The following is a 22,535-nucleotide window of genomic DNA, read 5'->3' as shown; positions in this document are numbered from 1 at the left end:
TTCCAGTGATTAAGTGAAAAATGACTGAAAAAAGACAAGAAAGATGTTGGGATCACCTGGGTGGCTCAGCTGATTAAGTGTCTAACTCTTGGTGTCGGCTCAGGTCCCAGTCTCAGGGCCATGAGATCGTGCACTGCATCTGGCTCTGCGCTCAGAGGGAGTCTGCTTGAGAGTCTTTCTGTCCCTCTGCCCCTCCCCCGCTAAAATAAATAAATCTTTTTTTTTTTTTTTAATTTGAGAGAGAATGAGTGAGAGAGAGCATGAGAGAGGAGAAGGTCAGAGGGAGAAGCAGACCCCCCAAGGAGCTGGGAGCCTGATGCGGGACTCGATCCTGGAAGTCTGGGGTCATGACCTGAGCCGAAGGCAGTCGCTCAACCAACTGAGCCACCCAGGCGCCCCAAATAAATAAATCTTTAAAAGAAAAAAAAAGATGTCGGTCACTTGGGCTATGTGGTGGCAATGGCCAGAGGTCAGGGAAAGAGACAGATGCAGGTGCACGAAGTGGGCGCGGTGGCGGTAAGGTGGTGGTAAGGATGAAGGAGGGGGTGGCCACGGCCGATCTGGGATCTGCGGCTCTTGGCTTGAGTTGTTAGAGATGGAGGTAGCACTCACTGAGGCGGGAAGACGGGGGTTCCCTGTTGTGCCCGCCAGGATGGGGGATGCCAGTAATTAACTCAACTGTTTCCAATGCTCACTGTTTATCAGGCTCATGATGAAATTTATCACTTTAAAAAGCCTATTACAAGGACACAAGTAATGACATGATAAATGTATCTTCTTTCCCCCGTATATACTTGGTTCTTCTCCCTTTCTTGATGGGTTCCTTTACAAGATGATGGGTTCCTCTCACTCTCACAGAACCAGAAGACAAATGTTTTCGGTTGACTGAGGGTGCCTCTCATAGCCTGGGGTCATGAGGAGTGGGGTGTGTCTGGGATGGTAAGTTTGCTCATGTATTCTCAAATCTTCACCTCTGTGCACAGGCATAGCTATCTGAGCCCACATCTATCGTTTAAAGCACAGAACCCTTTGTGGATTAATCAGGTGAGCAGGACCCAGTAAAGAATGGGGCATCTAGACAAGACACAGAATGTGACCACATGCCCTGAAAGGCGGTCCCCTAAAGAGAGGGTCATGGTATTAATTAAAGACACACAGCACATTTCGGAGTGGATGTAAAGGCTGCTGGCTGGAGGATTTACAGTGGGTTAAAATGTCAAAGGGCTATGTGTGGGCTCCTGGTGGCCCCGTCAGAAGTAAAGTTTCACTTTTTTATGGATGGAGAGGAAAAAATGAGGGAAGACTGTGGTTAGCTCACAGGTCAGGCACTGTCTTTTAAGTAATCGCTTAAAAGCAACAGAGGGTTTTATGTTTCAGAAATCACATCCTGCCACCTTGGGGAGCCAAGGACGAAGGGCAGCCGGCCCACAATTCCAGCGCGTGCCACGCGCAGTGGCCACCATGGGAAGGCAGCACCTGAAGTTGTGCGATGCTGGCCACGGTGCACCAGCCTCAAGAGCTGCCCCCAGGGCTCTGCCGGGTGCTGTCACGAAGCGGCTAGCTCAGTCCGCAAAGTGAAGAGGCCAAGCAAACCAGACCAGAATTAAATATCTCCTAAAGCAAACTTCCAAGACAAACACCCAGTGTTAGTCCAGATTAGCGCCTCTCAAGCTAGGGTCTGAGGACATACTACGAGTCTATGCGGTGAACAACACTTTTTAATTCCCATGCTTTTGCCCTCGTGATCATCTGTGAGGACAGACGGCCTCCCATGTGGCTTTTAGGCTCTGTTCCCATCAGGTGCGATCAGGCTGTTGCCAAGGATCGCCTTCCTCAGCTGTGACTCTGAGCCAGCCTTCCAGACAATCCCGGGGGGAGGGGTCACATCCCCTCTGCCAGAGAGCCCGGGTACTCATCCCCAACACGCAGCCAGGACTGAGAGCTGCGGGGACCCAACATAACATTCCTCCAACAGGGCAGAAGTTGTTTTCTCAAGGGTGCTCCAAGTGTTCGGCCTTTAGAGGGGTCCATACACCGTGTACATTTAAGAATGATGGCCCCTGGACCCCCTGACGAAAGGCAGGGGCGTATGCGTGTCTTTTCAACTGTGGATACCTACCAGGGTGGCGGGGGACGCAGAGCTCAAGGCAGAGCCACACCACAGCACAGACTACTCACTTGACAAAGAAGATTAGAATCACATGCTGAAAAGCACGGGCTCAAGAGAGAACATTTAACGCATCATTTTCCAGAGGAGGACAAAAGCTACTCCAAGGTCAAGATAGAGAACTAACCTCAACACAATACACTTGAACTATAAAGCAAAAACCTGAAAGCCAGAAGTTGCTAAGTTACATGAAGACAATATTAAAAAAAAAGACAGTAATCTTAAAATCCAGTTTTGAGTATCAAGGACTACTTCAAAACTGTCCTCGAGCCAAGTTCCAGTAGTCAGCTTTTCTTTCAGTTCCTCCAGAAGTCAAGGAAACAGACACCGGAACTGCCATCGCTTTTTCTGCATTTTACAGCAGCCCCTGCTCTCTGTGTAGGGCATTAGGGGGACACCCCGTCCCTCTGGGAATCAGGCTCGCAGGGGCCACATCTGACTTACTTGAGACCCCGTTTCTGATGTGGACTGGTTATACTCAGTGACCCGAGCGACCCTGGAAATCGTGGCAGAGTGCCACGTGAGGCGGTCCCAGGATTACCCAGAGGAAAGCAGCACGAAAACCCGGGGTGCAACTGCTCATCCAATGCCTATCAGAAAATCCCTCGTGAAAATGGGATTACTTTGTAAGTGGAAAAATTCACTAGGGCAACCCCTCCCCTTCCCTGAACAAAACAAAAACCAGACTGAGACTCCTCTTAATGCCACTCTCCCTCGCTTGCTGTTATAAAGCTATGGCCATCCTGTCCCATCGAGTGAGCTTTGCCTGAAACACCGGAGCACACACCTGTGATGGGAAAAGAGGGCACGTGTCTCACTTCCCCTTCCAAGTCTGTAAAACAATCCGAATTCTCGGAATCAGAGATAGTGTCTCCAAAGCCACGCTCTGGATAAGACGACACCTGTTCCAAAGCAGGTGCCGGCTGTGTGGCCCTGTCCTTTCCCCTACGGCCTCGACACTTGAGCTGCTGCTGGGAAGACACAAGGTGGCGATGCTGGCAGAGCTCACCTGGCTCTCTGGCCACAGGGCTGTCAAACAGCGTGAGCCTCCGTGATCCCGCTGCCAGTGTTCATGTTACGTTTGCAGAGAGTTCCTACAAAACCGAACTGTCCTTTAACCTTTCCAGGGAATGCCAAGGATAAGAAATGGCTACCAAGCTGTGCTGAAAAGTGTCATTCAAAGAAAAAAGTCCTACAGTTATGATACTAACACGGAATACCTAATTTAAAACTGTATCAGCGAGATGAAAAGTCATCTGTCCAGTTTTAAGGGGTGCAAGTAACAACGTGTGTTACATTTAATAAAAGTCCCCCTGCGAATCCATGTGACAGGCAGAGTGTCATTTACTGGATAAAATGAAGAACCTCCCTCCATTAGCAACATAAAACTTAATTAAAATGAGGGTTCGCCTTCCCATATACCATGTCATCTTACTATTTGACTTAAAATTTAATTAAAACCAATGAATTTTTTTTTTTTTTTTTTTAAGGCTCCAACCACTGTAGAGACACAGGATTCCCAGGACAGTGACTGTTGACACTAGAAACTAGAAACCTGTGAGTCTGAGGACAAAGGTCTTTAGCCTCAGGTGTCTGACGTGTAGAAGCCAGAGCTGGGAAAGCAGCAACTCCTCAGCACCGAGTGTGGGTTGGGTCTCTACGTCCTGCAGCTCTTACCCCACAGGGGCCAATGGCCTCACCGGTTTTAATCATCAGAAACAGATGTCGTGACCTCCCCCCTCTACAACTTCAAAATGATCCAGGGACTCGTCCTTCCTAGAAGACTGCTTCTTAACCCACCCTCCCTCGGAATTTGGCATGCCACTGCAGAAAAGGTACTGAGACACTGCCCTCCTTGGTGACAGTATGCTTTTCAGAATTCGCTAAGCCCATAAGGGAACAACCCAGGTCTGTCTCCTGAGGGGAGAGGCCAGCCCCCAGAGGTGCATCACCTCCCAAAGCTTGACTGGTGACCAGCCCTGATGGGTGGGACACTGAGCTGGCAAAGAGTGATGAAGACAGTTCTGTAGGTCACCAAGGACTCCAGAAGGTTTAATATTCTTAATCAAGTCTCAAGGGGACTGGAGAGGATAAAAACTCAGGTTAGTCTCCCAATCATTTAAACTGACTTCATGAAAAGGCTGTGATACACATTATTCTTACAACCATGATCACAAGGCTACTATTCTTATCCAGTGTTTACTTCTGAAATTTAGGTAATGCTGGGCCGGGTGGTGCATCTCAGGCTGGCAGGGGCACAGTGGATGACCCGGGGACTGAGGAGACCTGCTTGGGATTATTGTTGCTATCTCAGTGCTCAGGCTTTGTGACCATTTCTTCCCAGCACAGAGGTGCAGGAGACTTTGCAGTGCACAGCTTCACTCCAAGGGGCTGAGGAGGTTCCAAGTACAAGCTGTGTCTCTACAATGGGAACAGATTTGCATCTTTTCCCCGACATCACACTTCCCTCCCCTAGCTGCACACATATAAATAAGGATGTAAACTGAAGAAAGAAATTAGAGACGGCCATGATCGAGATAACTGGGTAGAAAGGAGGTTGTTTTAAGGTATTTTGAGAACCCAGTACATTCCTACTAAAAAATATTTTAAGCACAGTCAACTCTCAAGTAATGAAGTAGGAAGGGCAGACCAGACGCTACCATAAATAAACCTGAGGATAAAGTGTCATCTTCCCAAAAGGTGGGGAGGGCGGTGGCATGGAGAACGGAAGAGCAAATATACGGTTCAGAAAATAACCCGGAGGAAAAAATACCTTGGAGGTTAAGATTTAAAGCGTTTTCCTAATATTTCATATTTTGAATGCCCTGGCAGAATCTGTTTATGGTCCTAGACTGAGAAGCAATTACATCAGATCCTCACCACTAGGGGAGATGGGTATTTACTACATGAGGGTAGTTACTTTTTTATAGTTTATCTCATTAGGTGTCATCATTTCAGCAAGAACAGGTCTGCACAGGGATTAGTTTATTATAATCTCCTTATCGATAGTCTGGTGTACTGCTCTGCCTTAAGGCATGCTGCCCATAATCCTTGGATTGGACCTTTAGCACTGTGGCCTGACCGAGAGCATGGTACGGCTCTGTCCATTCTGGACCTTTTCACCCATTTTGCCAGTGTAGCTACTTTTGGTCAACGGCAACACCATTTGAATGCGTCCCTAGAGTCAAAGGTGAAGGCTCTTCCCCCAATACTGGTCCTCCCAGGCTACGAGCTCCTGGAAGGCGGGGGCTGTTGTTCCCTGGGCTCTGAACGATCAGCGTCCAGCAGAGAGCCTGGCACACTGTAAATGCTCACTACGTGCAGGATAAAGAGGGGGGGGAGCTTCCAGAAACTCCCCCATGCAGAGGCAGCTGTCAGAGCATGGCATGGAATGCAGTCACTCAGAGGTTCAAAGCAAGGTTCAAGACATGCCTTCAAACCAGAGGAGAAATGGTGTCAGGAACGGAGAAGTCACCCAAGACAGCTGATCAGGAGCCCACATGCATGCCTGGAGCCACGTAAGGGGAGCAAGCACGGCTGTAGGGGCCAAAGCCGTGGACGTGGGAGAGTTGGGCTGACCCAAGAGCCCTAGGGGACCCAGCTCCTGGGAGAAGGTGAATTAGAAGCCTTCTTGTCCCCTGAGCGCGTAGATAATGGCAAACAGTTATACGCATTTTACATTAGATGGTGTGTTCTGTTACCACTGCATTTGTGTGTGAAGCTGAATGAGTTTCTTAACTAGATTTTGCCCAGATAAAACAATACTGTATTAATCTTAATGCACAGTTAAAATGGTAACTCTGAAATTTAAGGACATCAGTAAAACAGTAATTATGAAGACACATTAGGATAAGCCACAAAGGAACAGAAAGCTTTATCCACTTACCCCATTTGGGGGCAAGGCAGGGAGGAGAAACCCTGGGGACAGGGCTGTAAAGACGAGCGTGTCAGGGGACCTGCCTGGTTCAGCTAGTGGAGCGTGAGACGCGATCTTGGGGTTGTTGAGTTCAAGCCCCATGGTGGGGATAGAGATTACTTTCAGGAAAGTTAAAAAAAAAAAAAATAAAGAGGAGCATGTCAACTCAAAAGGACATGTGGAAGTAGAGCAGCTCAGGGGAACGGGGAGGCCTGCTGACCTTGACTGATTGGGAAGAAGGACCCTAAGTGCTTAGGCAACATGGGGACGCCTAGGGCAGCAGGAACCCCCAGCGGATGTCGCTTGGCCCCAGCTGCTGCCGCTGCTGTTAGCATCCTCCCAAAGGCCCAGTGTCCCAAATTAACATCCCTATGCGTATGGTGGCACAGCAGTCTTAGGGGTTGTGTCTCTTAAAGGGTGTCAGAAGAACAGCCACAAAGGCGAACGAGAAAACAAACAGCCAGAGAGGTGAAAGGTGTACAAAGAACAGCAGTGCTCCAGAAACAAGTATCTCAAAAACAAAGACAATGCAAGAAGTATTGGGGGGAGGATGTAAAGTGTGGTAGGAAAGTCACATGGTACTACTGCTACAGGAAACAGGATGGGGGCTCCTCAAAATCAAAGACAGAATTATCACAGGAGCCTGCAATTCCACCTGTGGGTATTTATCCAAAAGAATTCCGAGCCGGATCGGGAAGAGACAGTTACACACCCATATTCACGGCAGCATCATTCACAACAGCCAAGAGGTAGAAGCAACCCAATGGCGGCTGACAGATGAGCACAAAGAAAACGTGGTACAGATGTACCATCGAATATTATGCAGCCTTCAGAGAGAGGGAACTCCTGCACCTGGCTTCAACATGGGTGAAGCTCCAGGACATTATGAAGTGACACCAGCTGATCTAATGTAGTCCAAATTGCAGAAGCAGAAAGAAGAATGGTGTTTGCCAGGCTGTGAGGGAGATGGGAGGGAGCATTAGTATTTAAGGGGCAGAGTTTCAACTGTCAGTTGAAAACATGTTAGAGCTCTGCGGCACAGCAGTGTGAATGCACTTGTAATGTTTCTCAACTATGCATTCAAAGATGTTTAAGGGGCGCCTGGGTGGCTCAGTGGGTTGGCCCTCTGCCTTTGGTTCAGGTCATGATCTCGGGGTCCTGGGATCGAGCCCTACATCGGGCTATTTGCTCAGCGGGGAGCCTGCTTCCCGCCTTCTCTCTGCCTCTCTGCCTACTTGTGATCTCTCCGTCAAATTAAAAAAAAAATCTTTAAAGATGTTTAAGACGGTAACCTTAGGGCGTATGTGCTGGCTGCTACAATTAAAATGAAAGCAAGAACAACAACATGGTGCTCATATTAAATGTGGCAGGGAGTGGCTTGGGGGTGACCATGGCGTGGGGACCCAGAGCCCCTGCAGAGTGGCAGGAGCCACACTGGGGGTGGGTGGGGAAGGAAAAAAGCAAACAATCCTGGACGAAATGCTCCACAGGTGTGGCCTAAGAGGAAAATCAGAATCAGGGTGGAAACAAGCAGAACCCTGAAGAAAAGGTATTCATGAATCCTAGTCCCTTCCCGTCTTTCCGCTTGGCATGATCAGTAATATGGGCATCATTCACCACTCCCAGCTCGAGTGACCAGCAACACAAGGATGGAGTGAACACAGGGACAAAGTAAACGCTACCTGCCACCAGGATGAGCAATGGGGCTGTCATGGCTCCCATGCGGAGCCCAGTCCTCCGGGGTGACAGCGAGCACTGGGGTGAGAAGGGCCAGGACCCTGAAGTCTGTCTCTGGGAAACAGTGACATAGGACCAAGAGGTCGGTGAAGCAGACAGTATGGTGGCAGGGGAGGGGGGTGTCAGAAAACATGGGCTTCAACAGGACAGGCTGTTTATCTGGGTCTGAGAGAGGCTGCCTCCTTCCCCCCTTGCCCTGGCCTTGGAGCACAGAGACTGGACGCTCTCCACTCCAGAGACCGGGAGGGAAGGTGGAGGACCAGTGAGCAGGGCAGGTGTCTGGGTTCAGGTGGGCAGGAGGTGAATGCAGAATCCCCCATGAGGAGGTTGACGAACTTGAGGAAGACACAGCTCTGAGCACTGCAGGGGTGCTATGAAGCTGGGGGCAGATGAGAAAGGAGAAGTCAGTTTAACTGGGAAAAATCACAGGGAAAGGCTGCAGGGCTCTCTTAGAGGCTGTAGCTTCGGAATGACAATGAAGAACTGCACAGAATCACACAGTGAGGTTATTTCCATCTCAAAATGACCAAGAACCTAAGGCATGGGAAAGGCTCTACTAGTCTGAGGCGCATTCTAGTGACACGAGCTCTGGAAGTAGGTGAGGAGCCCTACTTATTACCCGTAAAGTTGCCTCCTGGATATTGTCATATAGAGCAAAATTATTCACTGGTATTTTTAAAAGATGTTCTGCACCATTAACCTACAGATGTTTTCTTGGGTTTTTCCAGCTCAAAGAATTACATATCATCCCATATTTGCAAGCAGGCTCAAAACTTGCCCTGGCTCTTACTTCCTCAGCAATTCCTCTCAACCACCCCCACAAACCTCGTTTCTTTTCCACAAGGAGCCTTTTTAGAAGACAAACACTAACGATGAAAGTGAAGTGAAGAAAACTCCAAAAACTCACTAGCTCACACACAAATGTTAAGCACCTATTATATGTAAACAACGGGACCAGACAATGGAGAAGATTCTAAAGAAGATTACAATGTTTGCCACAATGCTTTCCTATTCTACCATCTGAAGTTTTACTGAATTTGTTCTGGACCTTTCTCTGGATCTCTTCTGCCAGATTTTACTTTTTCGGAGATTCCCTTGAAGAATCAGTGCTCCTCTACCTAGTCTGCGTGTCCAAACTACTTAAGACTCTGCCCAAAGCGAAAGTACGGTGAGGAACATGACTTCGAAGGGTCTTCTTTTACAAGGTCCCTAATGAACGGATTCGAACACAGCCTTTCCTCGTTTGTAGTGAAAAATGTGACTGTCTTGTCAAAGGCAACATACCAAATTAGGAGGAAACAGACATGGTGCCTAGCACCCCTGCCCCCCCCCCCCCCCAGGACTCACAGCTCTGAAGGAAGAAGAGCACATAACGCCACACAAGTAGAAAAATGAAAAGGTGAACACAGAGTTCAGTCTCCTATCAAGCAACATCTGGGTGTACTGGGAGAAGATCATGTAGGTTTCAGAGGCCTGCCCAAAAGCTAAAACACGAATTGAAGTTATTATTCATTTACTATTCCACATTTAACACTCCCAATATTCTGTAACTTAGGAAAGCATTGTTAGGTTTTAAGGGTACTCAGTAATCTTAATCGTGGCAAGACTGTCAAGAGCTCAGTCCGCTCCTACTGTTAACAGCCTTGGGTTTTGCTTGGGTAACCAGAGTCTGGAGGAAGCTCATCTCCTCTCTTGGCACTTCTGCCTAGTTTGCTGTGAGGGCTGGGATGCCAGCTAGAACTGCGGATGGCACCTGCCTTCCCCGTGGATGGATCTGCCTAAATGAAGCCAAGAGAGCCCAGAGGTGGAGAGAGGGGGCCGGGCCTTGTTCCTTCTCAGGCAATGGATTCACCTGAGCCAACAGACGGCATTTGTGTTTGCTCGTTTGTTGAAGCCAATCTGAGTTCAGTTTCACTCGAGAGAGAGTAAGTCTCGACTAACAGAGTACTAGCAACACTAGGAATGAGGCTTATAAATAATCCCCTTCCTCAAAGTGACACAGACAAACTGACATCAGAAGCAGGTTATCATGGGGACCCTACTGTTCTACCAACTCTGCTGAGTGACTTTTTATCAAATCCCTTTCTCTTCCCCAACCAGGCTCATCTATAAAACAAGTGTTCTCTGAAAGAGGAAGAATAATGTTAGAGGAACTGAAGACAGAACAAAAGCCACAGAACAGCTTGGGATAAGACTGGATGGCTTACACACTGTATACTGCATAGCTGCCCTTGTTCCTAAAACACAGGAAGTGCTAGTCTAGAAGGCTAGCACCCTGCTAAGGATAACAGCAATAAAAATAGGAATGCATAAGACAAATGGGATTTTTTTTCTTTTTTTAAAGATTTTATTTATTTGAAATTCAGCAAGTTAGCGAGAGACGGCCTGAGCAGGGGGAGGGGGGAGAGGGAGAGAGGGGAGCAGGCTCCCCCCTGAGCAGGAAGCCCAGCATAGGGGCTGGATCCCAGGACCCTGGGATCATGACCTGAGATAAAGGCAGATGCTTAACCGACTGAGCCGCCCAGACGCCCCAAAACAAATGAGAATTGTAACAGGTATTCATCCCCCACCAGCAGGTGCCAACAAGAGCAAATATTTTCAAAAAAGGAATTTCACTTGCATCGGTGACTTGTTTTTATTCTGCCCTTGTGCCAGTCAGTTGTAAAGTTCAAGAGGAGGAGGAACTGTAATCAGATTCTTTTCTGACATATGACCTAAAGAACTCAAATTTCTTTAAAATTATAAAACTCCCAAGTTAATAAAATACACTTTGGTAGATTCAAACCTGAGCAGGAACCATAAAATTAATACAAATTAATCTGAGGGCTTCTCATTAAATTGTTGTAAATTCCCTGAGGCAGAGACTCGATGGCACTATTCGTCCTAACCCCTGGCATGAAAGTTGTCTGTCCTGGAGTGGGTGTTGGGAGAACCAAAGTCCGGGACCTCTTCTGAAATGCCCCGTTGGAAGGATGTACTCTCCAGCCCCAACCCGCGAGATCAGCGTGGGCCCGGGGCTAGGAGGATGTGCAAATTCAGAGTCTTCACGTTTTGAAAAAGTCAAACGACTCTGTCCCCATCTCAAGAGGCAAGAGCATCTATAAAGGGAATTAACAGAAAAATAAATGCAAACAATTCTAACCTGTGAAACCAGAACTCTCACATTTTAAAATTAAAACAAGATACTATCTTCTACTTGAAATATCTGACAGATATTTTTTTTTTTTTTAAGATTTTTTATTTATTATTTTGACAGACAGAGATCAGAAGCAGGCAGAGAGGCAGGCAGAGAGAGAGGGAGGAAGCAGGCTCCCTGCGGAGCAGAGAGCCCGATGCGGGGCTCGATCCCAGGACCCTGAGATCATGACCTGAGCCGAAGGCAGAGGCTTAACCCACTGAGCCACCCAGGCGCCCCCTGACAGATATTTAAAAGTTGATTAAGAATAATAGGTAAATGGGCACTCACAATTTGGCAACATCTAGCAAAATCTTTATTACAGCCTTGTACTCTTGTTGGGCAAGGGTCCTGCTAGCATTCACAAAGGTGGGGAGGGGGGTGTGCATATGAATATGTAGGCATGTGAGCACGTGGGCACAGATGCAAGCCTGGAGGAGGGGAAGGCAGTGAGGCCGAACGTAAACAAGTGGTGGGCCTGGGTGAAGCCTATGGGCGGGCTCCTCTGTCCTCCTCTGTCCCTATGGGCTTCACAACTTCTCCATAAATACGAATTCGCATCCGAAAAGACAAAAATCAAGTTTAAATGTATATAGTATGATTCTGTATCAGAGTGTAAATATGGACAAGGTCTGAAAGGACACCTGTCAAACCACAATGTTCCCTCTCCAGAAGGGAAAGGTATTCTTAGGGGAGGAGGTAACAGTAAACTTGCCTATTTTGCTCAATGTACTTCTAAGTTACTTGCATAAAAATTCACGGTATTTATATTTATGGATTACTCAGGTACATTAACATTTCTGCTGTTGCAACACCGATAAAACGTACTCATCTGTGTTGGAAAAACTCTTAATGTCTACAGCTGAGGTTCTCCCATAATGGATGCACCAGACATAGGCCCTGTGCTGGCAGGTGGATCTAACAGACACGGTGATCTGTCATTGATGCCTGAGGCCATCGCTAGCATCCTAAGGGCAGGGCTGGGGATGCTCAGCCAGAAAGCGTCCAGCCCCAAATGCCAAAGCACCCCCTGCTGAGAGATTGGCGGAATCACCAGGTGGCAGGTAGCTCTATGATACATACTCGCGCAATGAACAGCCACAAAATTTTACAGGAACGATGTAGGGCTATTTGTGTGGATATGAAACTATATCCAAGATATGTCAAAATTAAAAAATAAGAGCCCAAGTTGGAGAACCGTATGACAAGTATGAGCTCACTGATGTATTTAAAAGACAGGCATGTTTATAAAATTTCTGGAAGGAAAGAACTGTTAACAGCCGTTATTTCTCTCTGGAGAGGAAGAGGAGGTGGGGCTTGCGGGGGGTGCTTCTATTTTTCTTTCTTTCTCTGAGATGCTTTAATTAATTTATAATGTTTTCCTGTCATTTAAAATTTCTAATTATAAATATTAAACCAAATTACAAAAGCCTGAAGACAGTTTTAAATCAAGATATCCCAAGGCTAATAAGCAACCTCACAAGACAATAGGATCTAACCGTAAGAATCTAAAATATACTATAAATAGAAGTATTTAGCAGTGTTTTTATTTATTTCCCATCTTGCTCTAGAAAGCCAAATTTAAAATAAAGCATGACACAGGGGGTCGTTGCGACACTTTGGCGAGCACCATAGGTACCGGGAAGGCTTGTGAACAGGCTGCTGGGCCCAGCAGACATTCCAATCTAGGAGGCATCAGGGGCCCGGGGACCTGCATTTCTAACAGGCCCCCCAGAGTTCCCTGTGGCGGCTCCTCTGGGCACCATGCTCTGAGAATCACTGGTAATGGAAAAAATACTCAAGAGAGTGGAAACGAAAAGAGAACCGTGGAAATGAAGAGAAAACTAAACAGTCACAAGGGTTCTGAAATAGGTTCGCTGGGTCACTCCCTCCCCAGGTCCTGATCGCCCTTGAACAATGCCCTCAAACCCTGAATCGCAGGGCCTGGCAGGGGTGGGGTGTTCTCCTGCTGGGATGTACCCTGGTCAGGTGCTGGCTGGCTTTATCCTCGAAACTTCTTAGGCCCGCTGAACTTGTTATCATATTTAATTCATTTTTACATAAGATCGGAGATATGATTACAAGAGGTGAGCTGAGGCCTCAAGGGAAATGATGTCTAACGCTCTGGAAAGTCTTTAAGTGAAAATAATTGTCAAATCAGGTACAAGTGAGAAAATGAGAAAAGCGAAAAAAACATCCCAGGACTGTGCACTAGGACTTGTAAGAACCGAAGTTTCTGCTCCAGTGAGATGTGCAGGGGCAACAGCAGGCGGTGTGGTACAGAAGCACTTCCCACACACCCCCACTCTGATCAATGGACCCACACCCTAAGGAAAGTGCTTGACTCAGCGAGCGAACGGCAAAGCAAAGTACCCCTTTCTTAAAGGCCTTGGCTCTACATCAGCGGCAAAGAGGAGCACATTTTTAACTTTTAAAATGAAATGACTGTGGTTGGTATGTCCTCCAAGACTCCTGGAGGGGACTAACGGACTGCTGCTGCTAGACGAGCGCCTCTTCTCCAAGAGCTCTGGGCCTAAGACGCCACTCGATGCTCTAGCACAAGAGTTCTGCGGCCCACTGAGCTCCCTCTCGAAAGAAGGAACAGTTTTGTCTGGACCACCCCATCATTCTACCTGAGGCATTCTAGTCAGCGCTTTGTGGGGCACGGAGTTGCAATCCGCTTGCCTCAAAACTTGACGCCCCTTTGGTTCAATTTTAGGTTCTGTAATCTACGTATAGGTAGATTTGTTCCCAGTGAGGTAAGACACATCCAGCATGGAACCCATTTCCCAGGAGGCACCAGTAAACGTCTGCTGGTGCCCAACGCCAAGTCCTTCGTCAACCGACTGCTTGCTAGGGACAGCTTCAACGGTCCTCTCTTTCCTGGTAGACTTCTCCGGCTGGGGCCTGCTGAGCAGCTTCTGCCAGTGGTCTCCTGATTTCTTAATTTTCCCTGGAGCTAAATTCTAATCTCAGCACATAAATCACACATGGCCCCAGGGGACCACGGGCCCCTTCTGTGGGTGGAGCTGCTGATTTGGAACACCAGCTTCCCTGATAATAACAGGGAAGGGAGAGAGATCATCAGCTTCATATTCTCATGGAGGGGAATTTACACTCTAGCTCCTCAGAAGAAGCCAAATTTTCCTGAACAATTTCTCCCAGAAGCCTCCTTGGATGGAAATGCTCACAGGATCGAAGACTTGTGGTATGTTTAGGTACTTCTTCACTTTCTCCCTGAATCTGATGGTTTTAGCTTAATCTCTAGCAGCAACCCCACCCGGTAACACTGATGGGGTTTAGACCTCATTTTGTGTTAACAGTGTTTTCTCAAGGGTCATACTTGTCAAACGCTGAGCATTTATATATTTGAATTCATAAAAGAACAAAGTAACAACAATCCAGTTTTGAAAAGCAGTTGCTTCTTTTGTAGGATTAATTTGTTAGGCAATTAAAAGAGCAAGAAAATACTCTCATTAACTTATTAACAAAGAACAGTAGAAAGAAGATAGTCACATCACCTAACTTTAAAATTTTTCCTATTTCTGAGTGAAACAATATAGTCATCTTTTAAACCTTTGTTTCATACTTAAAACAGTTATAAACCAAATATACATATGGTTATCCTGTAAAAGCAATCGTGTGTGTTAAAATTCTTCAGAAACATTTACTCTCTTGGTTAACAGATATTTAAATATCTGTTGTGTTTGGTGGCAAAAATATCCCTCATACACACATGATTAATGTTTTGAATAAGATGATTCATTTCCCAGGGACTCCACGGGTATCTGGTTCAATTAGTTTAAAAAAAAAAAACAAATCAGTTTTCTTATGTAGCTCTAAAATTAATGTGGAAAGTAAAAACAAATAACTAAGAAATTATGAGTGTGGACCAACAGCCTGACACAGCTTCAGTACTGCTCTCTCAGGAAAGAAACACCCCGAGGGCTAGTAATAGGTTTTCCTGAATGTTCCTGTACTTCTGGTCTCCGTACCTTGCCATTTCAATACCGCTTCTCCCCTCACACTGAGTGTGACCCAGCCACTGGGCTACAAAGAACTCACTACAATCCTTGTCTTCAGTGAGCACCCGTTCTACTGGAACTACTCCCTCCACAAACATTGGCAGAGCACTACTATGCACAGGTACTGCTCTGGAACAGTAGGATTTAGCCTTGGAGAAACAAAGTCCCTTCTTGAAGCTTACTTTCCCAAGGAGAGACCAAAGCATCTCTCTACAAAGGGCAAGGGTGAGGAGAAGCAAAGGCATTAGTCCACCTAAGCATTTGCCTGTAGGTGGCTGTTTAAGACACCACTGGCTTTTGCCATCATATTTCATTCAGAAAGGACACTCCAAGGGGAAGGTCCAGAGGGAAGAGATGGTCCTTTGCCCTTTTAATCTGCAAGCCTGACTTAGATCATGGCCATGTCACTTACCACTGTCCTAAAAACCTTCCTAAGGGGCTTCTATTCTTCTCATCGAAGCGGAGAGAGTATTCTCAACAGTAAATAGGACGCAGGGCCAGGAGAGAAAGGAGGTCACGAGGGCCTTGCAAATACAGTGTTACTCTCATCCCAATCAATCAATTTAACTCTATAGAACAAGATAAAATAATTCAAGATTTTATGCTTACATGTTCCTGGTGGCTTTAACCAAAGCCACCTTTATAGACATTAAATTTTTTTTCAAAATGGGGAGAATAATAAAAAAGGAAATCACTAACTCCTTATTTAAATCAAAGCCATTATTCTCCTTTTGTAACAAAGCTGGAAGCTCTGCTGAGGGCAGCCAAGCCTGTGTAACTGTGGTGAAGACAAAATGTAGAAACTCTGGGGTCAAAAAATTTTGAAAATCATGCCCCCACACCACCCATAACAGTGTATGTACACATGTTTGTGGACAAAGGGGAACCACAGATCTTCTGAAACCTTTTGTGTTCCCTTATTTTCCCAAAATACTGCCCTGGGACTGCGAATTCCTAGAGCAAGGATTAGCAAACCCTTTCTGTAAAGGGCCAGAGTGCCAAATTTTTCAGCTTTGCAGGCTATACAGTCTCTGTCATAATGATTCGACTCTGTCCTTTAACTAGAAAGCAGCCACAGACCATAAGTCAATGAATGAGAAAGTGGCCGTGCTTCAGTGAAACTTTACTTATGGAGGGGCTCCTGGGTGGCTCAGTCGGTGAAGCCTCTGACTCCTGATATTGGCTCAGGTCATGATCTCAGGGTTGTGGGATGGAGCCCCACATCGGGCTCCACGTTGGGCTAAGATTCTCTCTCTCCCTCTGCCCCTCCCCCGTCTCTCTCTCTCTCTCTCCAAAAACAAAAAGACAGCCTCTCTCTCTCTCTGTCTCTCCCCTCTCTAAAAAAAAAGAAAACAAAACAAAACTCAACTCTAAAAAACTTCACAGATACAGAAAGTTGGACTTCTTATATATTTTCAACATGTCATTACATAGATTACATAGGATTCCTCTTGAGTTTTTTCAAACATTACAAAGTGTCAAAACCATTCTTAGTTTGTAGGCTGCACAGTTTGGCCCCAGTGAGCAGCTGCCCCGCCCTCATCTGCTGCACGCAGCCCAGTGGAACACTGGGTCCTGAGTCATCAACAGAGAAGGAGATGGTTCTTGTCTGTGGAGGCAGCAAGCAAAGGCCAGAACCCGGGAGGAGGACATAAGAAACGTGTTCTGATTCACCTCTGCCTTCAGTTCTCTCTGAGCACCAGTCTCTGTGGACTCGACTTCCCTCTCTGCAGCACAGACCATGCACTCAGATGGCTAACAGAGTCTCTTCTGCCTCCGAACCTCTATGATCCTTCATTTACAGTGACGTGAAAGAAAACTATCTCTGAGCAGGCCAAACACTCAGGAAGTGAACTCAGTAAACAAGCTGATACAAGTTCCAGGCGAGGGCGAAACTTTTAGAGCAAGGAAGAAAAGCGGCATTTGGGTAAAGCGTGTTATCTGAACAACACTAGCCAGATGGCAACTTACTATCCGAAGGGAAACCCAGATTTCAGTTTAGATCCCTCCCTCATCGTTGCTACAAGATCTAAGCCAAAACTCATTGATGCGCCAGAGCAAGATGGTCAGGGCAGTGTCTCGGGTGAACAGTTCTCCTTAAGGGAAGGGCTCCCCCTCCAAACTGACATCATTTCCCTTTGTTGCATTTGACTCTACTAAGGGGCAGTTGGCAGAGACACACAGATAGGTGCAGTTACAACCCTGCAACACAGAGGATGCAGGGACAGGGTGTTCCTGAAGCAGAAGGCAGAGTGGGAGTTCCAGGGGACCCTGAGGGGCAGGGAAGGCTTGATGCGCCCGGCAGAGAGGGAGCAGAGATGGGGTGAGGGCCAAGCAGAGACTCGGGAGCAAACCCACTAACTACAGCAGCGGTGGTCGGGTCGGACCGCTGATGGGGATGCCCCGCTCCCACCCCCGTCCAAGAACTACAGAAAATGGACAGAAACCATCAACAGGCAGGAAGCAGGGAGACCAGGGAGAAAGCTATGGCAGGTTAGAAATGACCAGGGCCTAAAGTGAGGGGAAGCTAGTGGGGCTCACACCCGAGAAACCTGTAACAGAATTCTGTAAACACCGGTGGCTAGCCGAGGCCTGAGGACAGTTGGGGAAGGGAGCGGTCTGTGCTCACCCCAGCTGTGCAATCTTAGCAGCTGGGCGGCCACGGTACAACCAACCAAGCTGCAGAATCCAGGAGCAGGAGCAGAAACCCAACAGAAAACACCACCCCTGCTGAGTGGACTCCTACTCTGAAAAAGGGACAATGGGATCTGAACAGTTGATGATTACAGACAAACAAATGAAAGTCCTGTAGGTTCCGTTACATGATTGGTACCTTCCCTCGAAAGGCATTTCTGGTTATCTACACGTGTCAGCAAAATAAGGCTCGAGACTTCTAATCAATACGGGTCACCTTTAGAAAATTCAGATGAACCCTTAACATGAGACTCAGCGTCTCGGATGTATAAAGGTTCACAAAGAAACTTGTCATAAAGGAAAATACCAAGCATAGCAGATTTAGAGTGAGGAGACACTGTTTTAAGCAAGTTGGTGTGGTAGGACGGTTTGTGGATACAAGTTAAACAGAGACAGTTAGTGCTGACTGAAGAGAGAAATGCCAAAGGCTTCAAGTAAAGAGAGAGGCTGCACCAGCTCTCAGAGGTGCTGGTCCACAGACTCCCCACACATGCATCAGCCTGCCCTCCAGAGCAAGGCCAACACGTACGGAAGGGCGCCTACACACCTTGAGCACATCGCCAGCATGCTGGGAAATAGCCCGTGGCCAACGACAGGGATGCTGCCCGCTGAGCAGCTCACCTGGACACTCACCTTTTCCGTTAACAGCTAATCCCGTGGCCATGGCTGCAGTCACGGGGCCAGACACCTGAGGCACTAATGGGTGTATTCGGGGCCTGCTCCCCATTCTAGCTCGCTCTGCACCAGGGCCCAATAAGGCTCCGACTGGCTTCTCGGCTGCCACTTCTGGGGCTACTGTGTCCTCCTGACCCTGTTCGACGGGGTCCAGTTTCTCAGGGCTCTCATTCTGAAAGCCGTCCACTGCGGTCCTGCTCTTAATGGGGCTCTTAGGCACAAGTATCTTTATACCTGATTTTGCTAGGTCCATATTCTTCCGGTTTGACAGAGATGGAGCTGTGTTTCTCCTGAACTTCTGGCTGGCACCAAATAATGGACTGTTTTTGGACTCGTGGTCTTTGCCAATCACTAGTGACTTAGGAGAGGTCTTAGAAAAGTTGCTGTTGGTGGATCTGGAGATCTGTTTCCTGGCATTGTTTGGAGAGGTCCTATTTGTTCTGGTTAGTGTGCTTTCTTTCTGCTTTTCGGTGTGGCGTCTGTTAAAATCATGAATGTATTCCTCACAGTTCACAAGGTGCTGCTCTGGTTCCCAAGTGTCGTCCTCACTGTCATAGCCTTTCCACCGAACCAGATATTCTATCTTCCCTTTTTTGTTTTTCCTTTTGTCAACGATCCTTTCAACCTGTTTACAAACAGAAAAGAAAGAGGTGTCAATGTATTATCTGGGAAAAAAGGGGGGGGCAAGTTTCATAAGGAAGCATCAGAAATAATAAAAACCACAACAGAAAAGGAAAATGACCATCTCTTTTCTAAGCCGAATCATCTGAAAAGAGCGCAGGAACAGGACATTGGGGATTTTAGCAATTTCCTTGAAATTAAGTCAGACAAGATGCTAAAATTTTATGCCCAGAATACATGGATGTACACTAGGTAGCCTATTTTTCTGTGATTCAAAGGGGGCTCTGTTCTTATTTTTACCTCAGACCCTGACCACATGAGTTGGTTTTCAGGTACAGCTGGAACAGGTACCCAGGGCAGGTCATTCTCAAGCACAGCTTGGCTGTAAACACAGCTAGCTGCACAGGGCTTGGAGCCTCCCGACGTGTGGAACCCGCTCACGGAAGAAAGGGTCAGTACTGAGAGTATCACTGAGAAGCACTTGGTTACAAGTGAGAGAGGTGCATAGAGCACGTGATGCTGTATCAGTAACAAAATGGTCTGGAATGGTCAGCTACTGACCTCTGAATATTGGTTTGAACTAATATTACACTAACATCTTCAAAGGGAGATGTGGCTAGTCTTTCAATCTGATGATCAATACATCCCATATCTAATTTATGAATTCACACTGATTTATGAATTTGCCACTAAAGATAGTTATTACTGTGACAAATTCTGCTCCCTTCACATTAAGTGTAAATGGGAGATCTTTGATGATTCAGGTGAACAAAATCCATTCGACATAACATCCCCATGTTATTGGGGGAAATACTCAGAATCTGCTGGAACCTCTCTATAGTTATTAACATAAAAACCACTGCTTCCCCGGCAGCAGCATGCATCTCTGTACCTTGTAGGGAGAGGCCTACAGCCACAGAGCAGCTCTTTAGTTAAGGATGCAATGTCTAAGCCCATCAATTACCAAGAACATCAATAAATTTCTGGCAAAGCTACAAGTCAGGTCAGAGGACATAATGGTAAACCTGGTTCTCCAACATTCCAAAATAACAGAGGCTAATTTAGAGTACAACAATAGACACTTCTGGAGAATGGGAGAACAACTTACCTCATCATTTCCCCTACTCTCAAAATCCACCCTCATCAAAAACTCTCCAATATTTCTACCTGGGATATGGGAAATTAAAGCCCTTAACTATAGAAAGGTCTAAAATTAAATACACATTATTGCTTCCGTGCAAAAAGGATTAAGGGTAAAGAAAGGACTTGTTTCAGCAGGTGGTAGATTTCATGCCTAACAGATCTCTATAGAGATAACTAATAATCTCTGTAGATTATTACTTAATAACTAATGTTGGACCTGCATATGTAAGTCCACACAGTCCATAATATAGCATGGCAAGCTCTGAAAGTGATTTTTTCCCCCGCTCCTTTGCTTTGAAAAGTTTTACATAAGGGCTTAAGTATTTCAATATAAGTAAAAGATGTATTTCTGGAAAATTCCACATGAATCAATTTCATAGCAGAAATAGTTTAAAAGTTTTAAAGGGGTAAAGAGATTCTCTCCTAAGAGGAAACTACATTTTAATACTTATTTTCTTTCTAACTCCATTTCTGTTCCAGAAGCATGAAGTACAGCTGAACAACACAGGAGTCAGGGACCCCAACCCTCACCTCCAAGGCAGTAAAAAAAAATCTGCATATAACTTTTGACTCCCCCCAGAACAATTACTGATATCCTGTTGACTGGAAGCCTTACCAATAACATCCACAATTAACACGTATTTTGTATATGTATTATATACTGTATTCTTAAAATAAAGGAAGCTAAAGAAAATATTAAAATGTTACTAAGAAAAGTTTTAAGTATGAGAAAATACATTCATAATACTGTGTAGTAATTATCAGAAAAAAATTTGTGTATAGGAGAACTTGTGTAGTTCAAACCCATGTTGTTCAAGGGTCAACTAAACCATACTACACCAGAGCACCCAATTTTCCTTTCCTCCATTTTCTTAAAGCTGGAGAGAGAGCTCGTAAAAGAGGATGACATTCTTGCTCCCCTTGTCCTTTCACTGGTGTTTCCTCTCTAGGGCTGTAACCCCTGGGAACCTTCCCTTGCCAGCCCCCAGCAGGCCTGCCCCTCTCTCAGCAGCTGGGGTACGCTAGATTCGATGTTTTATGTATACTGAGTGGTCAGACTTTGTGTAGACACCGAAGGTAGCCAGTAACAGAGGACCCATGAAACTGCAGGTTCACAAACTTTAGGTAAAGGGGCACATGGGCCATATGGGCTCCCAACCACTGAATTTTTGTCAGTGTAGCACAAAAACAGCCACAAACAACATGTAAAAGAGAAGACATTAAAAGCAAAACAATTCTATTTATGGACACTAAAATTATGTTTTATAATTTACTGGTATCATGAAATATTAAGCTTTTGATTTTTCTCAACTATTTAAAAGGGTAAAAACCATTCTTTTAGTTAACCTGCAGGCCACAGTTTGCTGGGGCCATCGAGAAAGCAAGAGGACATAGGACGGACATTCAGGTTGCAGACTGCTGTCCTACTAATTCTCAGGGGGAACATGGTTTTGTAAACTGACAAGACACATACAGCTGACAAGGAGACAGCAATCATGCCTTTCAAGTGGCAGGTCTACAAGAGTCACTCCAGGCACTAGATGCAGGGTTGGGAGGTTTAGATCAATGACCACAGTCTTCTAATACCAACTCAGACTAAACTGGGTACATGACACCCTCTCCCCACCATTTAAGGTCACATGTCCTTCTTCCCCCCCTTTGAAAGCTTAAAGGAAAAGTCCTATTGATTCTCAGTCTGAGTGGCTAAAATGTTAGTCTCCCACAAAAAGGCATCATCACTCAGATTTAAAAATATTTGACCATACTATTAAGCCTAAAATTACTTCCAGAGCACTTTTATGGGGTTGAGGGAGGAAAACCTTGATCACAAGAGAAAAACAAATAAATTTTCTTCAGGTTTTCAGTCCCTTCCTCTTAGGTTCTTTCTCTCCTTGCTAACATAGCTGTTTCTGAAAACTTGTCTCAGTTAACCTCTTTTTAAACTATATGCACAGGTATCCACCTCTAGTTACAGAACTGCACTGCAAAGAATTTTATAGCAAACAAACTTAACACAGAAGTATAGAACCGCAGACAAGTTCTACGAAGACTCTTAAAAGCCCAGGACAAAATGAAGAAAGAACGGCATGAAAATCTTACCTAGGTTGTTTTGCTATGTTACCCACGATCACAGGTGCAGTAAAATTCTGGTGAATCCGAATCTCAATAGCTTTGACTACCTAGGGCACAGTAAACTGACCAAAGTTCTTTTTGTTAGGAATTTCCTTCTAAAACTCAATCTAAAAAGCCAAGATGTGACACAAATAAAACAAGGATTTCCTCGACATTACATTGTCCTCTGGTGGTTTGCAAAGCAGTGAAATTAATCAAAAGATCATTCCAAAGACCTAATTCACTTCACCTACCTCAGAGCACATCCTA

General features: G+C 46.0%; 1 protein-coding gene across 2 annotated transcripts in view; it reads right to left on the bottom strand.

Moving 5' to 3' along the window:
• The window catches only part of CDYL (chromodomain Y like), a 181,955-nt gene that overhangs the window by 58,509 nt on the left and 100,911 nt on the right, over positions 1–22,535 (bottom strand). Inside the window, exon 2 of one of the 2 annotated variants that reach the window (XM_080806999.1) lies at positions 18,348–19,014. In XM_080806999.1, the coding sequence (XP_080663125.1) occupies positions 18,348–19,014 (667 nt within the window). The remainder of the gene's footprint in view (positions 1–18,347; positions 19,015–22,535) is intronic. The other variant, XM_080807000.1, reaches the window with a different exon arrangement.

The sequence above is a fragment of the Martes martes genome (genome assembly GCF_963455335.1).
Source record: "Martes martes genome assembly, chromosome: 6".
NCBI classification, from domain to species: Eukaryota; Metazoa; Chordata; class Mammalia; order Carnivora; family Mustelidae; genus Martes; species Martes martes.
This window is presented reverse-complemented; position numbering and strand designations above follow the sequence as displayed.